The sequence below is a fragment of the Lycorma delicatula genome, chromosome 2 (assembly GCF_047948215.1).
Source record: "Lycorma delicatula isolate Av1 chromosome 2, ASM4794821v1, whole genome shotgun sequence".
Lineage (NCBI taxonomy): Eukaryota > Metazoa > Arthropoda > Insecta > Hemiptera > Fulgoridae > Lycorma > Lycorma delicatula.
This window is the reverse complement of record NC_134456.1, coordinates 123,888,438-123,904,745: the sequence shown is the minus strand read 5'-3', so window position 1 is coordinate 123,904,745 and position 16,308 is coordinate 123,888,438. Positions and strand designations below refer to the sequence as shown.

At 31.8% G+C, this 16,308-nt stretch overlaps 1 protein-coding gene across 1 annotated transcript in view; it reads right to left on the bottom strand.

The window, feature by feature from the left end:
* The window catches only part of LOC142320245 (uncharacterized), a 62,388-nt gene that overhangs the window by 33,270 nt on the left and 12,810 nt on the right, over positions 1-16,308 (bottom strand). Inside the window, exons 2-4 of the mRNA XM_075357942.1 lie at positions 14,754-14,878; positions 5,460-5,711; positions 1,587-1,714 (exon numbers count right to left, since the gene is read on the bottom strand). Of these exons, the coding sequence (XP_075214057.1) occupies positions 1,587-1,714; positions 5,460-5,711; positions 14,754-14,849 (476 nt within the window). The 5' untranslated portion in view covers positions 14,850-14,878. The remainder of the gene's footprint in view (positions 1-1,586; positions 1,715-5,459; positions 5,712-14,753; positions 14,879-16,308) is intronic.

Genomic DNA, 16,308 nt, shown 5'->3' with positions numbered 1-16,308 from the left:
AAATGGAGATTCCTGCACATTCTGTTGGTTGTACACATAAGGTACAAGTGTCAGCTATGGCATCATAGCGTCAGAATGGCACGCTGACATGAAGCAATGTTAAACAACTACAACAGTCAATCATAAAGAACATGATATCCAGGATATGTGGATCAGCACATTGTAATGAAATTTCTTGAGAATGAAGGCATAAAACCAGGTGAGATATATTTGCGACTCCTTGCACAGTATGATGATGAGACTCTTAGTCGCACTAAGACATTTGAGTGGTGCAAATGTTTTAAAGAAGGCTACATCAGTAAGTGACAAGGTGGTTCAAGCTAGTCAAAATAGTTTGGAGCCACCAAAGTTGTGGCCTCAGTTTTTTGGGATAAAAATGCCATCATTTATGGCTTTCTACCCCATGGATTCAATATTAATAGTGAGTACTATTACAAAGTTCTTTAAGATGTGCACAAGCTCTCAAGAAAAATTGGCTTGGTGTGATCACTAAAGGCGTTCTGTTTCTGTAGGACAATGCACACTGCATACAGCTCACTGCACAACATGCAAGCTACAAGATCTTGGCTGTAACTTATTGCCACCATCCCATGGTATAGTTTGGACCTTGCTACCAGTGATTTTCATTTGTTTGGGCCCTTGAAATTGTTCCTGGGAGGTCAGCATTTCAACAGCAATGATGAGGTGAAGCAGTCAGTCCTCTCTTCTACGTAACAAAAAATTTTCCTACCCTGCGGGTATCCAGGCAGTAGTGAAATGCTGGGATAAATGTAGCAGGGGATTATATCAAGAAACATAAGTATTTTTTACTTTAAAAAATTTGAACAGTTCAGGTTTAAAAGCAAGAAAAATTTATCAGGCACATCAGAATTTAAAACAAGTGTAGATGAGTTAAAGATGTTAACACAATTTTAGAAATGAAGCATTATTTATGTCAATACTTTTTAAAATAATTTTTATGTAGTGTTAATAAAAACATTCTTGGGTTAAAATAAAAAAAATCCAGCTAAGCTGATCAGAGACAAATCACTGTTATTATTTAATTAACTGCAACAAAAATTAAGCAAGAAAGGAGGTTTTTTAATGTTAACAAAAATTCAACCTCAGTTCTTAAACATATAAGGGCATTTTAAAACTTTATTTTGTTTAATTTTAAGTGAAACTGAATGCTACAGTCATTCATCACTAATAAATGCTACCAAGAGCAGAGAAATTACACCAAATTTTCTTCAACTCTGATAATCTAAGGAACCATATTACTAAATGTGGATTTGGCCATTGAATTTTCATCCTTACTTCACATCCATCAATTTTTCAAATGCTAACCTCTGATATGTTTCAGCTGTAAAAAAACAATCAAGTTGAAAGAAGATGCAGTTTATTTTCTAATCCAGATCACAACAGTTATTTACCTTCTTTTATGACATATTACCAAACTTTTTCAGACAGACATTACCCATGTCTGTCTCCTGAGTAGAACTTACTCCAGTGTAATTGCCATCCTTGAACCTCTTCAGCAAGATAACAAATGAAATAAAAGAAGGTATATTACAACACTAATATTAAACAAAAAATGTCAAGAATACCTGATAAGGGTTTCAATAGTATTTTCGACTCTTGTTTGAGTAACCAAACATTTTTCCTTCCACAACACACTCTCACGAACTTGACGTTCTAATTCTTCTTTTTGTGATTTTAGTTTTGATATCTCTTGCTAGAAAAATATATTATGATAATTGAAAAATATACATCATCACTTAAAATATATCATCATTCTAGCAACGTTTGAAATATACATTTTCATAAATAAATTAAAAAATGAAAAGAAATAAGGCTATATTTTATAAATTTAAATAAGTTAATTCAATAAATGTCAGACAATAAATAGGCAGCAACTGCATTTTCTGAATAATTTATTTCATACATAGTAAGAAAAATTAGTTTAATTCATTATTATTATTATTATTCACTTTTACTGTAACATTATTAAATTGATAGTTAATTATTAACCCCTTACCAGTCTTTGACAGAATATTACGACATTCCTGATGTGTACAATTAGGGCCTTTGTTGGAATATTCTGGCATCCACTTATTGTCTGGTTTTAATTCATTCTCGGTCATAATATTCTGTCATTTTATATATATATATATTTTTTTTTTCTAGTAGTAATCTGTAATTTTAGATAATGATAGTTATTAGTTTTTAGTACAGTATAAAGTGAGGGATGTTCATGTGTATTTGATCATAATCAGCTAACCTCAGCTGTAATGGCGAATAGTTTATTTATGATGTTCTGTTTAGTCTGCTGGTGAGCACTGTATTTCTTATTATATAGCAAAATTCTTTAAGTATATTATTAGTCAGTGTGTAATTGTGTAAATATTTTTTATGTGGGTAAAATTATAAAGTTAACTGCGTAAATATTTTGTGCATACGTGTGACTGAAATTCTGTGAATATTGCATATGTGTGTGTGTAAAATAATGTTTTGCAAGCAAAAAATTGTTTTTTAATTACTTATAAAGTCATTTAATCAAAATACATACATTAAACTAAAAAAAATAGAACAAGATAATATTCATTTCTGTAAAAAAAAAGAAACTGGTAAGGGGTTAAATAAATTGTAGAATACAAATTGCCAGAGGGACTGACCTCAGCCTCTTGCTGTTCTTGTTATTTATAATGGACATGCCACAAGAACTTAACCATTTACGTTACCCTACTTGCAGATAACACAACTATATCTCTCTAAAGATAATTATTTAAAAGGATTTGAAAAGTCAATGATAGAACAACACACTACCTAATCCTGACAAGATCTATGTAACCGATCAAAACAGTATATTTGTTTATTTAGTACCATTATAAATAAATCAGAATGTCTTTGTGTATGTTTGTATTGGCATTTACCTAAAACTCAGGAACCAGTAGAATAATCAGAATGATTCTGTAACTAACATTTTGTTGAAATTTGAGAATAGTCTTAGGCAAAGATTTATCCAGATACTTAAATTTTTTTGAATTATAGACACAAAGGTGTCTCATTTTTCTGTATCAGTTTCTGTGATGTAATATTTTGAGTTACTACTAAAATACTGTAAAATATAGCTATAAGGTTCTTTGTAACTGAGATTTAGAAAATACATTTCATTTATCAAAATCAGGTAAATTGTATTCAAGAAAACACCCATTAAGTAATAGCTACTTAACAGAAAATTTTACTCTGCCATGAATTTCAGATCAGAATGACTTAATTTTTTTTTTAGTGCTGTCTAAAAGCTTCAGATAAAATTAAACCTATATCTTTAAATAATTGTTAAGATTCATTTTATTTTTACGTTATCTTTGGTTTCTATATAAAAAAAAATTAAATGGCTTTTATTTAACAGCTTCATTTATTTCAGTTTGTACTCATTATTTTGATTTGTATCAGTATTATGTATGAACAACATAATCTGCTTTAACAAAATTAGAAGAATGGACTTATCTTAACCAAACTATAACAGCTTTCATTGAAATCTTATTGAAATAAGATTGAAATCTTAGCTGTCTGCTGTTTCTTAATTTTTAAACAGTTTCCAGGGAGCCACAACCTCTTGATGAAAAACACATACATTTTTTTTTTAGAAAATAGGCATTTATAAAAGAGAAGAGAACAAAAAATGGAGCCATTCCCCTTTAGATAGAACTTCTTTTACTTTTATAAAAAAATTCATTTGAAACGGAATTCTTTACCATTTTGTGGGAGCTTTTTTTGTGATTTACATGCTTGTGAATGAATGTTATAAAAAGATTTCAAGGGACAAGAATTTAAGTGTATCAAATATGAAAAATTTTTATAGTGAATATTTTTTTTGAGAATTTTGGTTGAGGGTTACATTCCAGATAATAAATAATATCTGGTACCTAGAGAAGTGCAGGGTAGTTCAGTTTGTCATATATTATACTATTTTTATTACCCTGCAGACAAGTAGACAATTTGTGAATAATATGATAAATATTAAACAGTTAATTATTTTATTTCAAGATCATACTACTTTAAAATAGGCAGTAAGTTCAATGATAATTCAGCAGTTGTACTTGGCTAGCCAGCTAAGGTTATTAACTCAACTAAAATGACAAAGTAAACATTCAAATTCAGTTAAAAATGAGTATATTTACTTTTAACTGATCTTGAACTGTAGTCCTGCAGGATCATATAACAACTATATTACAAGTACTACAGAAATATTTAAAAAGTATTATTTTAAGAACCAAAATTATAATTTAAAAAAGATTTACATTAAGTTTAATTCTTCATTTTTATCTATTAAAATAAATTTTTCTTATATAAAATTTTGGTCTGCTGCATTTTATTTTATCTATTTATATTATACAACATCCATGCAAGCGCCTGTAGTACATAAGTATGCTACATTACAAGGATTCATTAACAAGAAAATACTAAATCCAACAATAAAATTGTTCACAAAGGATGGTGCATGGGTTTGTTTATTTGCTATATGTGCTCATATTTTTATTTTAGCTGCTATTAGTGCAGAGCAGACTAATAGTGATGCACTGGGGAGCTATGCACAGTAACTCTCTTCGACTCTCTCCCATTAAAAGCAGTCCGTTGTCAATTAATTTACAGTTTATTTAATTTAATTTCTAAGTGTAGATTATTTTTATTTATTTATTCATTTTATTTATTTAATATTATTAATGAAATAAAGTGATTATTTGTCAGTAAACTTTATTTAGTGGGAGAGAGTCGATGGTGCGCATCCTGCTGGTGCATCTCATGGTCTGCTCTGCACCAATAGCAGCAGATGGACTGGCAACTACCAACCTCACATGATCACACACAAGACTAAACAAAGAAAATTGTTTCCCCAAGTCAATTTCCTGTTATCAATATGGCTAGCGTTGAACATTATAATTCTATTAAAAACTATTATATTTTATATTTACTCACTCCTTAAGCCTATTTTAAATATAAAAATACCAAAATGTTCAGAAAAAATATTCTCTACATACTAATATTTCATTTCTTAAAATATTTCTGTCAAATACTTAATATTCTCACAAACATGAGGATATGAACGCGTCAAGGGCCAAATGGGCAGGCCCCCTAGCTAGAAGGTTGGGCAAGCAAATCGAGCCTTGAGCAACTAGTGTACCTTAATTTAGAAATAGTGTGAACAATTCACTCATAAATATGAGAATATATGTTTTAACTTTTAAACAAACATTTAAAAATGCACATCAAAATAATTCAAACCAAGTCATTTGTAAAAATTGTTCTACGTATAAATTTGTTTTTGTCAAATAACAAAACCAACTTTGTTTCAAATTTATTCTGTATTAATTATTAGTTGTAAAAATTCTTCCAAAAATAGCTGTTAAACAGCTGATTTGTGAAAGACAATTTGTAATATGAATCAAAATAAAATAAAAAGAGAATATTTAATTAACCTGTTGATTTGATAGCTGTAACTTAATAGCATCAGTTGTCTTTGTACAAATTTCAAACTTAATTTTGTTCTGTGCCCAGTTATCTCTGAATTTTGACCATTCTTCTTCTCTTTGTTTAGAGATCTGTTTCATTTCATCAAGCTGATTTTCCAAATATTTTTTCTCATGTTGAGATTTTTCAAGATCTTGATGCAATTGTGATTTTTCTGCAATAATCTGTTGTAATTCCTTGTTTTTTTCAGTCAGTAATACCTGTTAAAAAATTCTTCATTTGTATAAAAAATATACATGTACATTACTGAGAAGTTTGAATGTAAAAATGTCTATTTTATTTTTTTTTAAATTGTCTCCCGTAATCTAAAAGAAATAGTTTTTTAATAACACCAAATCTATATATATGTTCTGTAAAAGTTATTATATTAGCTTGTTGATAATTTGAACTAACTGGGATCTAGGCCATTAACTACTACATGAACATGAACTACTAAAATAAAAGAATACAATATTAAAATTAATTTTGCTTAAGCAATAAGCACATGAGTTTTATTTGCATATTTTGTTTTAGGTAAAATAAAAAACTTACATCTTTAAGCACTTCAACTTGATAATTGCAGAGATTTTAGAATTATTGTATTGCAAGCTATAAATACAGCTTTTTTGACAACTGGAAGCCATTTGAAATAAATATTTGAACACCTTGCATGCTAGCAGCAAGTATAATTATTTTCTTTAAATTAATTTTCTAAGAAATTATTATCTAAAATTAATAAATCAACTTCTTAATTAGTGAAGAAGAAATTGATTCATAAATAAAGTTCATATTTTTTTATACCCTTTCCCTGGTTTATTGAACTTTAAGCAAATTGGTGAAAATTTCTAGCATTTAAGCTGACTTTAGTCATGGCCACAAATTCAACTTTCTGTCGGAACTTCCCTTTTTTCGTAAATATTACACACCAGTTTGTATAATCTATGTATCGCTTCCTCATCTGCACTGCGCAGTAATTCTGCAGGAATCCCATTTATCCCAAGAGCCATTTTCTCATTCAAATCCTTTAATGCTCTATTGAATTCAGATCTCAGTATTGTATCTCCCTTTTAATCCTCTTTGACTTCCTCTGTAACACCAGTTTTAGTTCATTTCCTCAGTACAACTCTTCAATATATTCCACCCACCTATAAACTTTTTCTTTTGCATTACAAATCAGTGTATCATCTTTATTTAACACATTATTAAATTTTAACTTATGTATCACAAAATTTTCCTTACCTTTCCTGTATACTCTGTCTATTTTACCAATGATCATTTCTCTTTCCACTTCTGTAAACATTTCTTTAATCCACTCTTCTTTCACTAATTTGCACTTCCAGTTTATAGTATTTCTTAATTGTTGATAGTTCCTTTTACCTTCTTCATCACTAGCATTCTTATACTTTCTAAGCTCATCTGTCAACTGCAAAATGTCTTCTGTTATCCAAAGTTTTCTACCAGTTCTCTTTGTTCCACCTAAGTTTACTTCTGCTGATTTAAGAATTTCTTTTTTAATTTTCTCCCATTCTTCTTCTTTATTTTCTACTTATCTTTTTTACTCAGTCCTCTTTTGATGTTCTCCTCAAAAATCTTCTTTACCGCCTTTTCCTCAAGCTTCTCTAAATTCCACCAATTATCTGACACCTTTTTTTTCAGGTTTTTAAATCCTAATCTACATTTCATTATCACTAAATTATAGTAGCTATCAATGTTTGCTTCTGGATATGCTTTGCAGTCGATGAGTTGATTTCTAAATCTTTGCTTAACTATGATATAATTTATCTGATATCTTGCAGTATCGCCCGGCTTTTTCCATGTGTATATTTTTCTATTATGATTTTTAAACTGGTTGTTGGCAATTATTTCCTTCCTTGGATTTTCCAATGCTTGCATTCCAATCTCCAACTATTATTAAGTTTTCATCCACTTTTATATGTTTAACTGCTTCATCAATTTCTTTGTATACATGCTCTACCTCATTGTCATCATGGGTACTTGTAGGCATATAGATGTTAGCAATCGTTGCTTAGATTTTTATTTTATCCTGATTACAATGATTCTATTGCTAAGCTTTTTGAGAAACTCTACTCTCTGCCCTGTCTTCTTGTTCATTACAAAACCTACTCCTGCCTGCCATTTATTTGATGTTATTAACTTAACATCAAATTAAGAAATCACCTGACCAAAAGTCGTTTTACTCTTCCCACAGAACCTCGCTAATTCCTACTACATCTACATTTAACCTACTCATTTTTCTCTTTAAATTTTCTAACCTACCAACCTTTTTCAAACTTCTAACATTCCACGCTTCGACTTGTAGAATGTTATTTTTCAATTTTCTGGTGACCCTTTTCTTAGTAGTTCCCACCCGAAGATCTGAACGGAGTTTACCTTCAGAAAATTTTATCAAGGACGGTAACTCCATTGTTGCTACATGAAATGCAGCAAGAAGAGTGCCAAATAGAAATTCTTTTCAAAATACCTTCATGATTTTAAGAGAATAAGTTTTTCAAATGCCAAAAGATAATAACAATATAATGGACAAGAAGATATATAAAACTATATATTACTCAATTCTGTTTCAAATAATCCACACACCACTGTTAAAATAATATAAACAAAGCTAGGAATTAGTAAAATTCAAGTCTGGAGAATAGTACACCATGATTTCTATCCTTACCACATGCAAGAGGTTAAAAATCTACAACCTTACAAACCATTTGCATGAAAATATAATCATATTGAAGAGAATTACTTTTATTAATGAAGTGTTATTCATCAGGGATGGGATAAACAATTAGCTAAATTTATTCCCAGGCCTACATGAATATTCCCCTGTAGGTGAAAGTAATTTTCAAAACAGATTTTTTACAGATATATATATATATATAGGCAAGAATGTTAAGTGAAAAATTGATAGGGCCTGAGTATTTGAAAAACAGCTAATGTGCTTGATTGCACTGATTTCATATAATGAACCAGTCGTGGAACTGTCTTAATGGTGTGTTTGAAAACTGCTGGATGAAAGGAGAAGACTCGTAACTGGCCTGTCTGATCACCAGGCTATACACAGCTAGACTTCTTCCTTTGGAAAGGTTTAAAAGATAGAACATTATTGTGAAAACCAAAAACATGTTAAGAGTTGAGGAAAAGGACTAATATAGCTTTCAATGACCTAAAACAGAAAATTGAGCACAGTGATTGACAGGATTGAAAAATTTTTTCTGACATGTATTCAGGCAAACAGAGATCATTTGGAGAATTTAATATTGTTTGCCTAATGGGATACTCAAAATTTAAGTTATATTTAAGGCAAAATTGTGCTTACTCTATGATGATTTATTTTAAAAAATAAAGGAAAAGAAAAAAATCAAATATTCAATTGAAAATAATAAATATCAATAAAATTCAAAGATCCACAACAAAAACTACACCAAGAATAATTTTAAAAAAACCCAATTTCATATGAAATACTTTGTGAAATTCTATTTATACATACATTAGTTGGTTTTATTGAACAATTTTATGAGTCAGTATAATTATAGCCTCAATCATTTCAATGAATTGTTAATATAAAAAAATATATATACTATTATTATTTCAATTAATGAAGGAAGTTAAAACAGATAGCACAAAATTTTCAGGCTGCATTATTTTTCAGGAAGTGTACTGCAGTTACAATTTCAATTATATCAACTATCTCTATATCCTAGCTATTTGTCAACAGGTTTTAACAAACAATATTTATTTTCTAGACAATAAAATGCTTAATATTTTATCAAAAACATAATTTTATAAAATTAATATTTACAAAGCTATTAATAATTAAAATATATTTATTGCCACAATTTTTAATTTTTCAAACTTGATTTTTTTATTTATTTTATTTCGTTGGATAAATGTAGATTGAACTTCATTAAAATACCTCAATCTAATCCTGACATACATTTTTTTAGAAAAACACAAAATTTTTTTTTTTTTTTTTAGGGCGAAAAACGGTTGGACGTTATCATCGCCCGGAAAATAAATAAATAAAAGTAATTAAAGTTGTTAGATAAAATTAAAACTTAAAACTACCATCACAGGAAACAAAATCCGGAATGGGTGTAAAAGGCCCATTCTCGTATAACAAAAAAACTAACATGTAACTTAAAACTACGTTAAAAACTATCATATTAAAAATAAATAAAACTTAAAACAAAAAAAGGAGATAAAACTTAAAACTATTATGTTTAAAGTCTTACAACTAATATCACAAAAATCTTACAACTAATATCACAGACGAATTTAAAAAACATAAAAAAAAAAAAATATGAATATATATATAAAAAAAAAAATCCGATAGGGAGTGTAAAAGGCACGCTACTCGGATAACAAAAACAATACATAGAACTAAAGTAATTAAATTTTTATGTTATGTAAATTTTTTGTATTAACCCTATACTACGCAAAAACAGAAACATCCGGTTTAAATCCTCTTTATCATTACAGAAGATACCACGGATGTTTCTGGGTAGTTCAAATTTACGACGCAATGCCGCATAACATAAGCAGTCCACGAGTATGTGGCGCACAGTCACGCGGCTGTTGCATCGTGCGCATAGAGGTGCTTGTCCTCTTCTCAACAGGTACTCGTGTGTCCTATCCGCAATCGACAGAGAACTACTTCCTCACGCCGGGGTTTTCTGTATGAGGAGTCCCATGGTAACACAGAATCTTTACTCTGACGGAGTTTATTATCAACGGTAGCCGTCCAGTCACCTTGCCACCTTGCTCTTAGTGATTGTTTTACATAGTTAATGAAATCAGAAGCAGCAACTCGGGTGGTGAAAGGAGGCTGGTTACATGCTTCTTTGGCAGCGGAATCTGCATGTTCATTACCTGGAATCCCTACGTGGCTAGGGACCCAGCAAAAACTTAATTCTGTGTTGCGATTATTAAACTCAGCGATTGCGTTGTAAATTTCAATGACGATAGGATGTTTGGAATAAACGTTTTTTAAGGCTTGGAGAGCACTACACGAGTCACTGGAAATAAGAATTTTTCTATATTTATGGTTAATGATGTTTAGAGCCTTATTTATAGCTATAGTTCAGCGGTAAACACACTCGTAATACCGGGTAGACCAAACATATAAGTTCTTTCATTGACAACAAATGCACAGCCAAGTGTATCGTTTTGTTTCGATCCATCAATGTATACAACCGCGTCTAGTTTCATCTTGGAGAGAACACACTGAAACATTTGCTGAAAGACAATAGATAGTGTTGATTGTTTATTGTATGTCGTAAGGTCAAAAATTAAAATTTATAAGGTTTGTTCTCCATGGAGGATATGAGCAAGGATACGTAGGAAAGAATGACGGTGCGTCAACATTTATATGCTGCAGCAGACGCCAGGTACGGACACCTACAAGTGCAGTACGACGTGGATGGTCCTCATACTTTCCTAGATTAGGATTTCTAAAGACTGAGTCAAGAGCCGGGTGATTTGGCTGTCCTCTGAGACGAGCAAAATAAGATAATAAGAGCTGGTCTCGTCTATCCCAAAGTGATGGTTCACCTCAGTCTACAAGTAAGCTTGCGATAGGACTTGATCTAAACGCGCCTGTGGCAAGCCGAAGGAAAGCGTGATGTACACTATCCAGCATTTTAAGCACGAATTGACGAGCTGAAGAGTAGGCGACACAACCATAATCTAAACGGGAGGGAACAAAGGAATAGTAAAAACGTAACATACATGACCTATCGGCTCCCCAGTTGGTGTTAGTAAGGACTCGCATCATATCTAGAAGTTTGGAACATTTTGTTTTCAATTCTTTTAAATGTTTGACCCAAGTAAGACGGCTATAAAAAAATAAACCTAAAAACTTGACGCAAGTAGAGATAGTAATAGTCTCCGTTCAGAAAAATTTGCGGAATAGAAGGGTTTCGTTGCCGAGAAAAAACTACACATTTTGTTTTTTCGGATGAAAATGTGAAACCAGTAATCCTGGACCAAGCTTCAAGGTGATATATAGTGTTCTGCAGTAGTCTCTCTGCTGTAGGTGCTGAACGACTTGCAATGTAGATAGCAAAGTCGTCAGCAAATAGAGAGCATGAGACAGGAGCCTGCACACATTTAGTAATATCATTTACCATTCTCTCCATTATTGTGAGAGAGCGAATCATCCACACGAACACGAGCCGTTCGGTGATTTAAGAATCCGCGGATAAAAGCAAGCATATTGCCCTTGATTCCCAATTCTTTGAGAGTGTTAAGAATACCACGTGGCCAGGCTGTGTCATACGCCTTTTTTATATAGAAGAAGATAGCGACGAGGTGCTGCCGACATGAATGTGGGTGATCCATTATTCATAGGCAAAGGTCAAAGTTTTGTCTCAATCTGTTTATCATATTTCCTCGAGAGGAGCAGAAGGTTGAGCCCCAGGAAATATGATGGGCATTGAAGTCTCCTACTATTAACGATGGAGATGGTATTTGCGTGAGGAGATTTGAGACATCTAAAGCACTGAACTCAGTGTTCGGTGAGAGATACAGATTGCAGATATGCAATTTGAAGGGAATAGAGACCTTTACTGCAATAGCAGGAATGACAGTGGTTAGTTGAATTCTTGTAGCAGACACCCCATTCTTCATGAAAATCGCTACTCCACCACTCTCCCTACTGTCTATTAGGCAGTCGTATCTCTCACAGAAGTATCCTCTGAGTGTAATTGGGTCATGTTGTAGAAGGTGAGTCTCTTGGAAACACATGATTAGTGGATCATGTGCGTGCGCTAGTACTCTAATATCTTCAATGCGGGACTGAATACCTCTAACATTCCACTGAATAATGTTCATAAGTGTAAAAAAAATAAATAAAAAAATTAAATAATTAAATTTTGGAAATTATATAAAAATTAGTTGTACGTGATTCGGTTTTTATTTTTTGTATTTTTTATTTTAAAGAACTCCGATGCCCTAGGGTCGGGTGGTTCTTCAGCCATATCCTCCAGTATATGAGGTGATGGTGGAGAAGATTTATTTGAATGGGATGCTGCAGTTAACATCCCAGAGGGGGTGGTTATGTGGGTTCCCTTTACGGGGAGCTTATTAGGTGGCTTACTGCCAGCTGTGATAGTCGCTATTCGTGGCGGTACGACTTTGGGAATAGGAACTTTCGTATGTATCATACTGTTTGATTCACTAGCTGCGACGGAGGACTTTTTATTCATTTTTGTCAGCTCTGAGATAGTGGCTGTAAGTGAAGCTACTTGATCAGATAGCATCTGAACAAGTTTTTTAAGCTCATTGCAGGATCCGCACTGCTGATTATTAACATTTGTAGGAATTTGTTTAGATGTAGCGGTGGCAAAAGATACGTCTGGTTTAACCAGGTTCCGTGAATTGTTTATCTTTTTATATTCTCTACGTGCAGCCGGAAAAGATAGTTTTTGCTCTGTACAGATTTTGAGAATTGCTTTTTCTTCTTTAAAAGTTGGGCAATCTCGGGAGCGGGCTGTATGTGGACCACTGCAGTTTGCACATTTTTCACTTTCTTCGCAGTTAGTGTCATTGTGACCTTCTTTAGCACATCGAGCACAGATTTCAGTTTTCGTACAAGATGTTGTAGTGTGACCAAAACCTTGGCATCTGAAACATCGCCGTGGGTTGGGTTTGAATGGTCGTACCCGAACCGAGAGGTAACCCACTTTAATCTTTTCTGGTGGAACAGGGAGATTGAATGTTAGTATAAGAGACGGTGTCGGTTCTTCTGTTCCGTTCTGCCGTTTCATAATACGTTTCACTTAGCAACATCTTGGTGGCTAAGCTCGTCAACTATTTCAGTGATATCTATATCTAAAAGGTCTCGACAAAAATTTACACCCCGGCTCGTATTTAAAGTTTTGTGGCTTTCTGCACTTATATTTATACCACCCATATTACGGAGACATAAGATAGATCGACTCTATTCGTCGTTGAATGTTTCGATCAGAATCGATCCGTCACGTAATTTCCTGATGTTCTTCGGGGAGCCACTTGCACCTGTTACAGTTTTGTTTATTAGGAAAGGTGAAACCTTTTGGAGGGAGCCACCTTCCTGACTATTTCGGAGAACAACGAATCGAATATTTTTAGAGTTCAAGTCTAAAGATTTGCAGTTCTCTTCGATAGGACTTTTATCCTCGTCAGTGAGCTGATCGAGGTCTCTTCACAAGACTTAATTTGGTGGTTTTTTCAGATGGACCACCAACCATCTTGGAATTTAATATAGGAACAGAAATTTTGGTCCCACGAGTACCGGCGAAAAATGAGCCACTCCAGCAGAGCGCACGCGTACTGGAGTAGAGCTAAGTACAACTGGGTTCGCCCTGGTGCCCAGAGGACATCGTTCGAGACTCACTACATAGAGCCATTCAGCCATTGGCACGATTTGTTCCCACCTTGAGTTACGGTTGTGTTTCGTAAGATGTCGCAACACCACCGAGTGTTAATGTAAGAAATATCAGTGTAGGATGTTGTTGTGTAAGTGTGTATGTTGTAATTTATATAGTGTTTTTGGTGTAGTATATGTGTATGATGTAAAGTGTTCTGCAGCTCACTGTATAGTGGGAAGAAAAGCTGCAGAGGCTAGGCCCGAGGGGACGCCAACCCCCAAAGTCTTAAAGAATAAGACTCCCCGTCGGGGAAATACACAAAATGGTGTACAGACATAAAGTGAAGGAAGATAAGATGTTTAAGTGCCCATTTGTGTACTTAATAAACATTTTTGTTTATTTTGATGTCCTGAATCAGTCCCTCAAGTTTGGTAAAGATTCCTGGAACAATCTCTCTCTCTCTCTCTGTTTGATTGTGTGTGTGTGTATGTATGTATGTAATTGTTTGTATATCTGTACGTACATTGTACATGTGTACACACACATACATACACACAAAAACTAATTGATTATTTAATGAATGTTCATATTCTTAATAAAAATAAATTATTTTTAAAAAAATTGGATCAATTTACCAATGTTTTTCAAAAAGCTACCTAAAATTTACTTTTATTTTAACACTTATATTTAAAAATAAATGCACTAGAATAACTTTGGTCTTTTCTAGCGATCCTGAAAAATTTCACACATTACCAGGTTTTAATCCCCACATACAACCTTTAAGTTGTGTGGATGAAATAGGAAAAAAGAAGAAAAAATCTAACATCCTTACTACTATAATAAAAATAGTCACATTCTGAAAAAAACAATTTACACTAGTATAAATTAAGGGCTAAATATTACCCTCTTTGACTGTAATTCCAGAAGGGTTTCTTTAAATCTCCTTTCCCAGTCTATTATATCAATGTCACTCAATTGAAGTGAAACTGCGTCCTCCATGGTGAGTCACAAAGCCTTTTCAAAACTAACTGAAAATAGTAACATAAAAAATAAGATATAAAATTTAAAAATAAACACACACAGATGTAGGAGTCATAGATTCAGTTATAAACTTCCAGAATTACAAAACAAAACAAAACAAGTTTAACTCAAGTTAGCTCACATAATTATAACCAAGGAGAAAAATTACTTAATAAAACTTTCAATCACAAAAACTAACACACGTTTATACATTAAAATTAGAGTTTCTGAAACATTTCAGAAATATTACCACGGTCTCTTTATTTTTTTTATCTTTATCAAGATAAAAAAATGAATATAAAGGATAAGAGATATTTATCTTTTACAACTAAAAACTTAACCCAACAAATACAGATGAAAAAGAGTAGAACTAAAATTTTATTTGCAAGCCAATGTTTAGAATAATCCAAAATAAAATTGATTATTCATGGAAAAATAAATTCTAAAAGAATAAAGCTTTTACTATTAGTTACTCTGATTATCAAAATAACTTTTATTGAAACAGACTGTTAGTAATTAAGTTAAACATTTTTCAAAAGATAAATACAGAAAAATCTTGGATGGTTCCTCATCAAATATACTTTTGCTATTAAAAAAATAGGTAGTAGTCATGAATATAAACTTACTTATGGAAGGGGTTATTAATTTTTATAAATGATAGATTCATTACTTTTGCAAACATATGCATGAAGGCATAAATTGTTTAACTATAATTGGTGCACTTCAGAAATTGTCTTTAACTAATTAAGACTACAAGAGGATTGGACTATTTATTTAAACATCATCTGTAAATGATTATTATTATCTATAGATTACAATTCTATACACGAAAAATTGAATTTATTTGTATAGGTAACTGAAAGATACTAATCACTTTCACCTAAATTTCTGTACTTCATAAAAGATTAACCATAATTTTAAATGACCAGTCTAATTAAGGTGGTAAGCTGTTAATCTTGCATACTGGTGGTTGTTACTTGCATGTTCTGCGGCAGTAGTTTTGTATGATTTTACATTATCTTTACACTTACAAAATTTTTATTGTCATTAATGTACTCTGATCTTAATGGTGATGTACTTCTGATGAAGAATACCCTACTATTTAATATATTAAACAAATTGACACAGTAATACAAAGATTTATATTCTTAATTAATTCCAGTATCTTTTTAAACACCGTAATTTTGTAAAAATATACAAGAATCGCTTTTTAATATAAGAAAATATCCTTCCAGGACATTCAAAATCACAATCTTACAAAGTAATTGTATAAATTCTACTCGTAATTTATTTTAATATATTTAAAATTTAATAGTAATCTGGATTTATTTTATCTAAAATTTAAGCAAATTAATTTCGTAATTTATATCAACGGAAACAATATACAGTCGATTACTTAAAATACAAATGATGTTCCTCATCATAATTCTATTCTGAA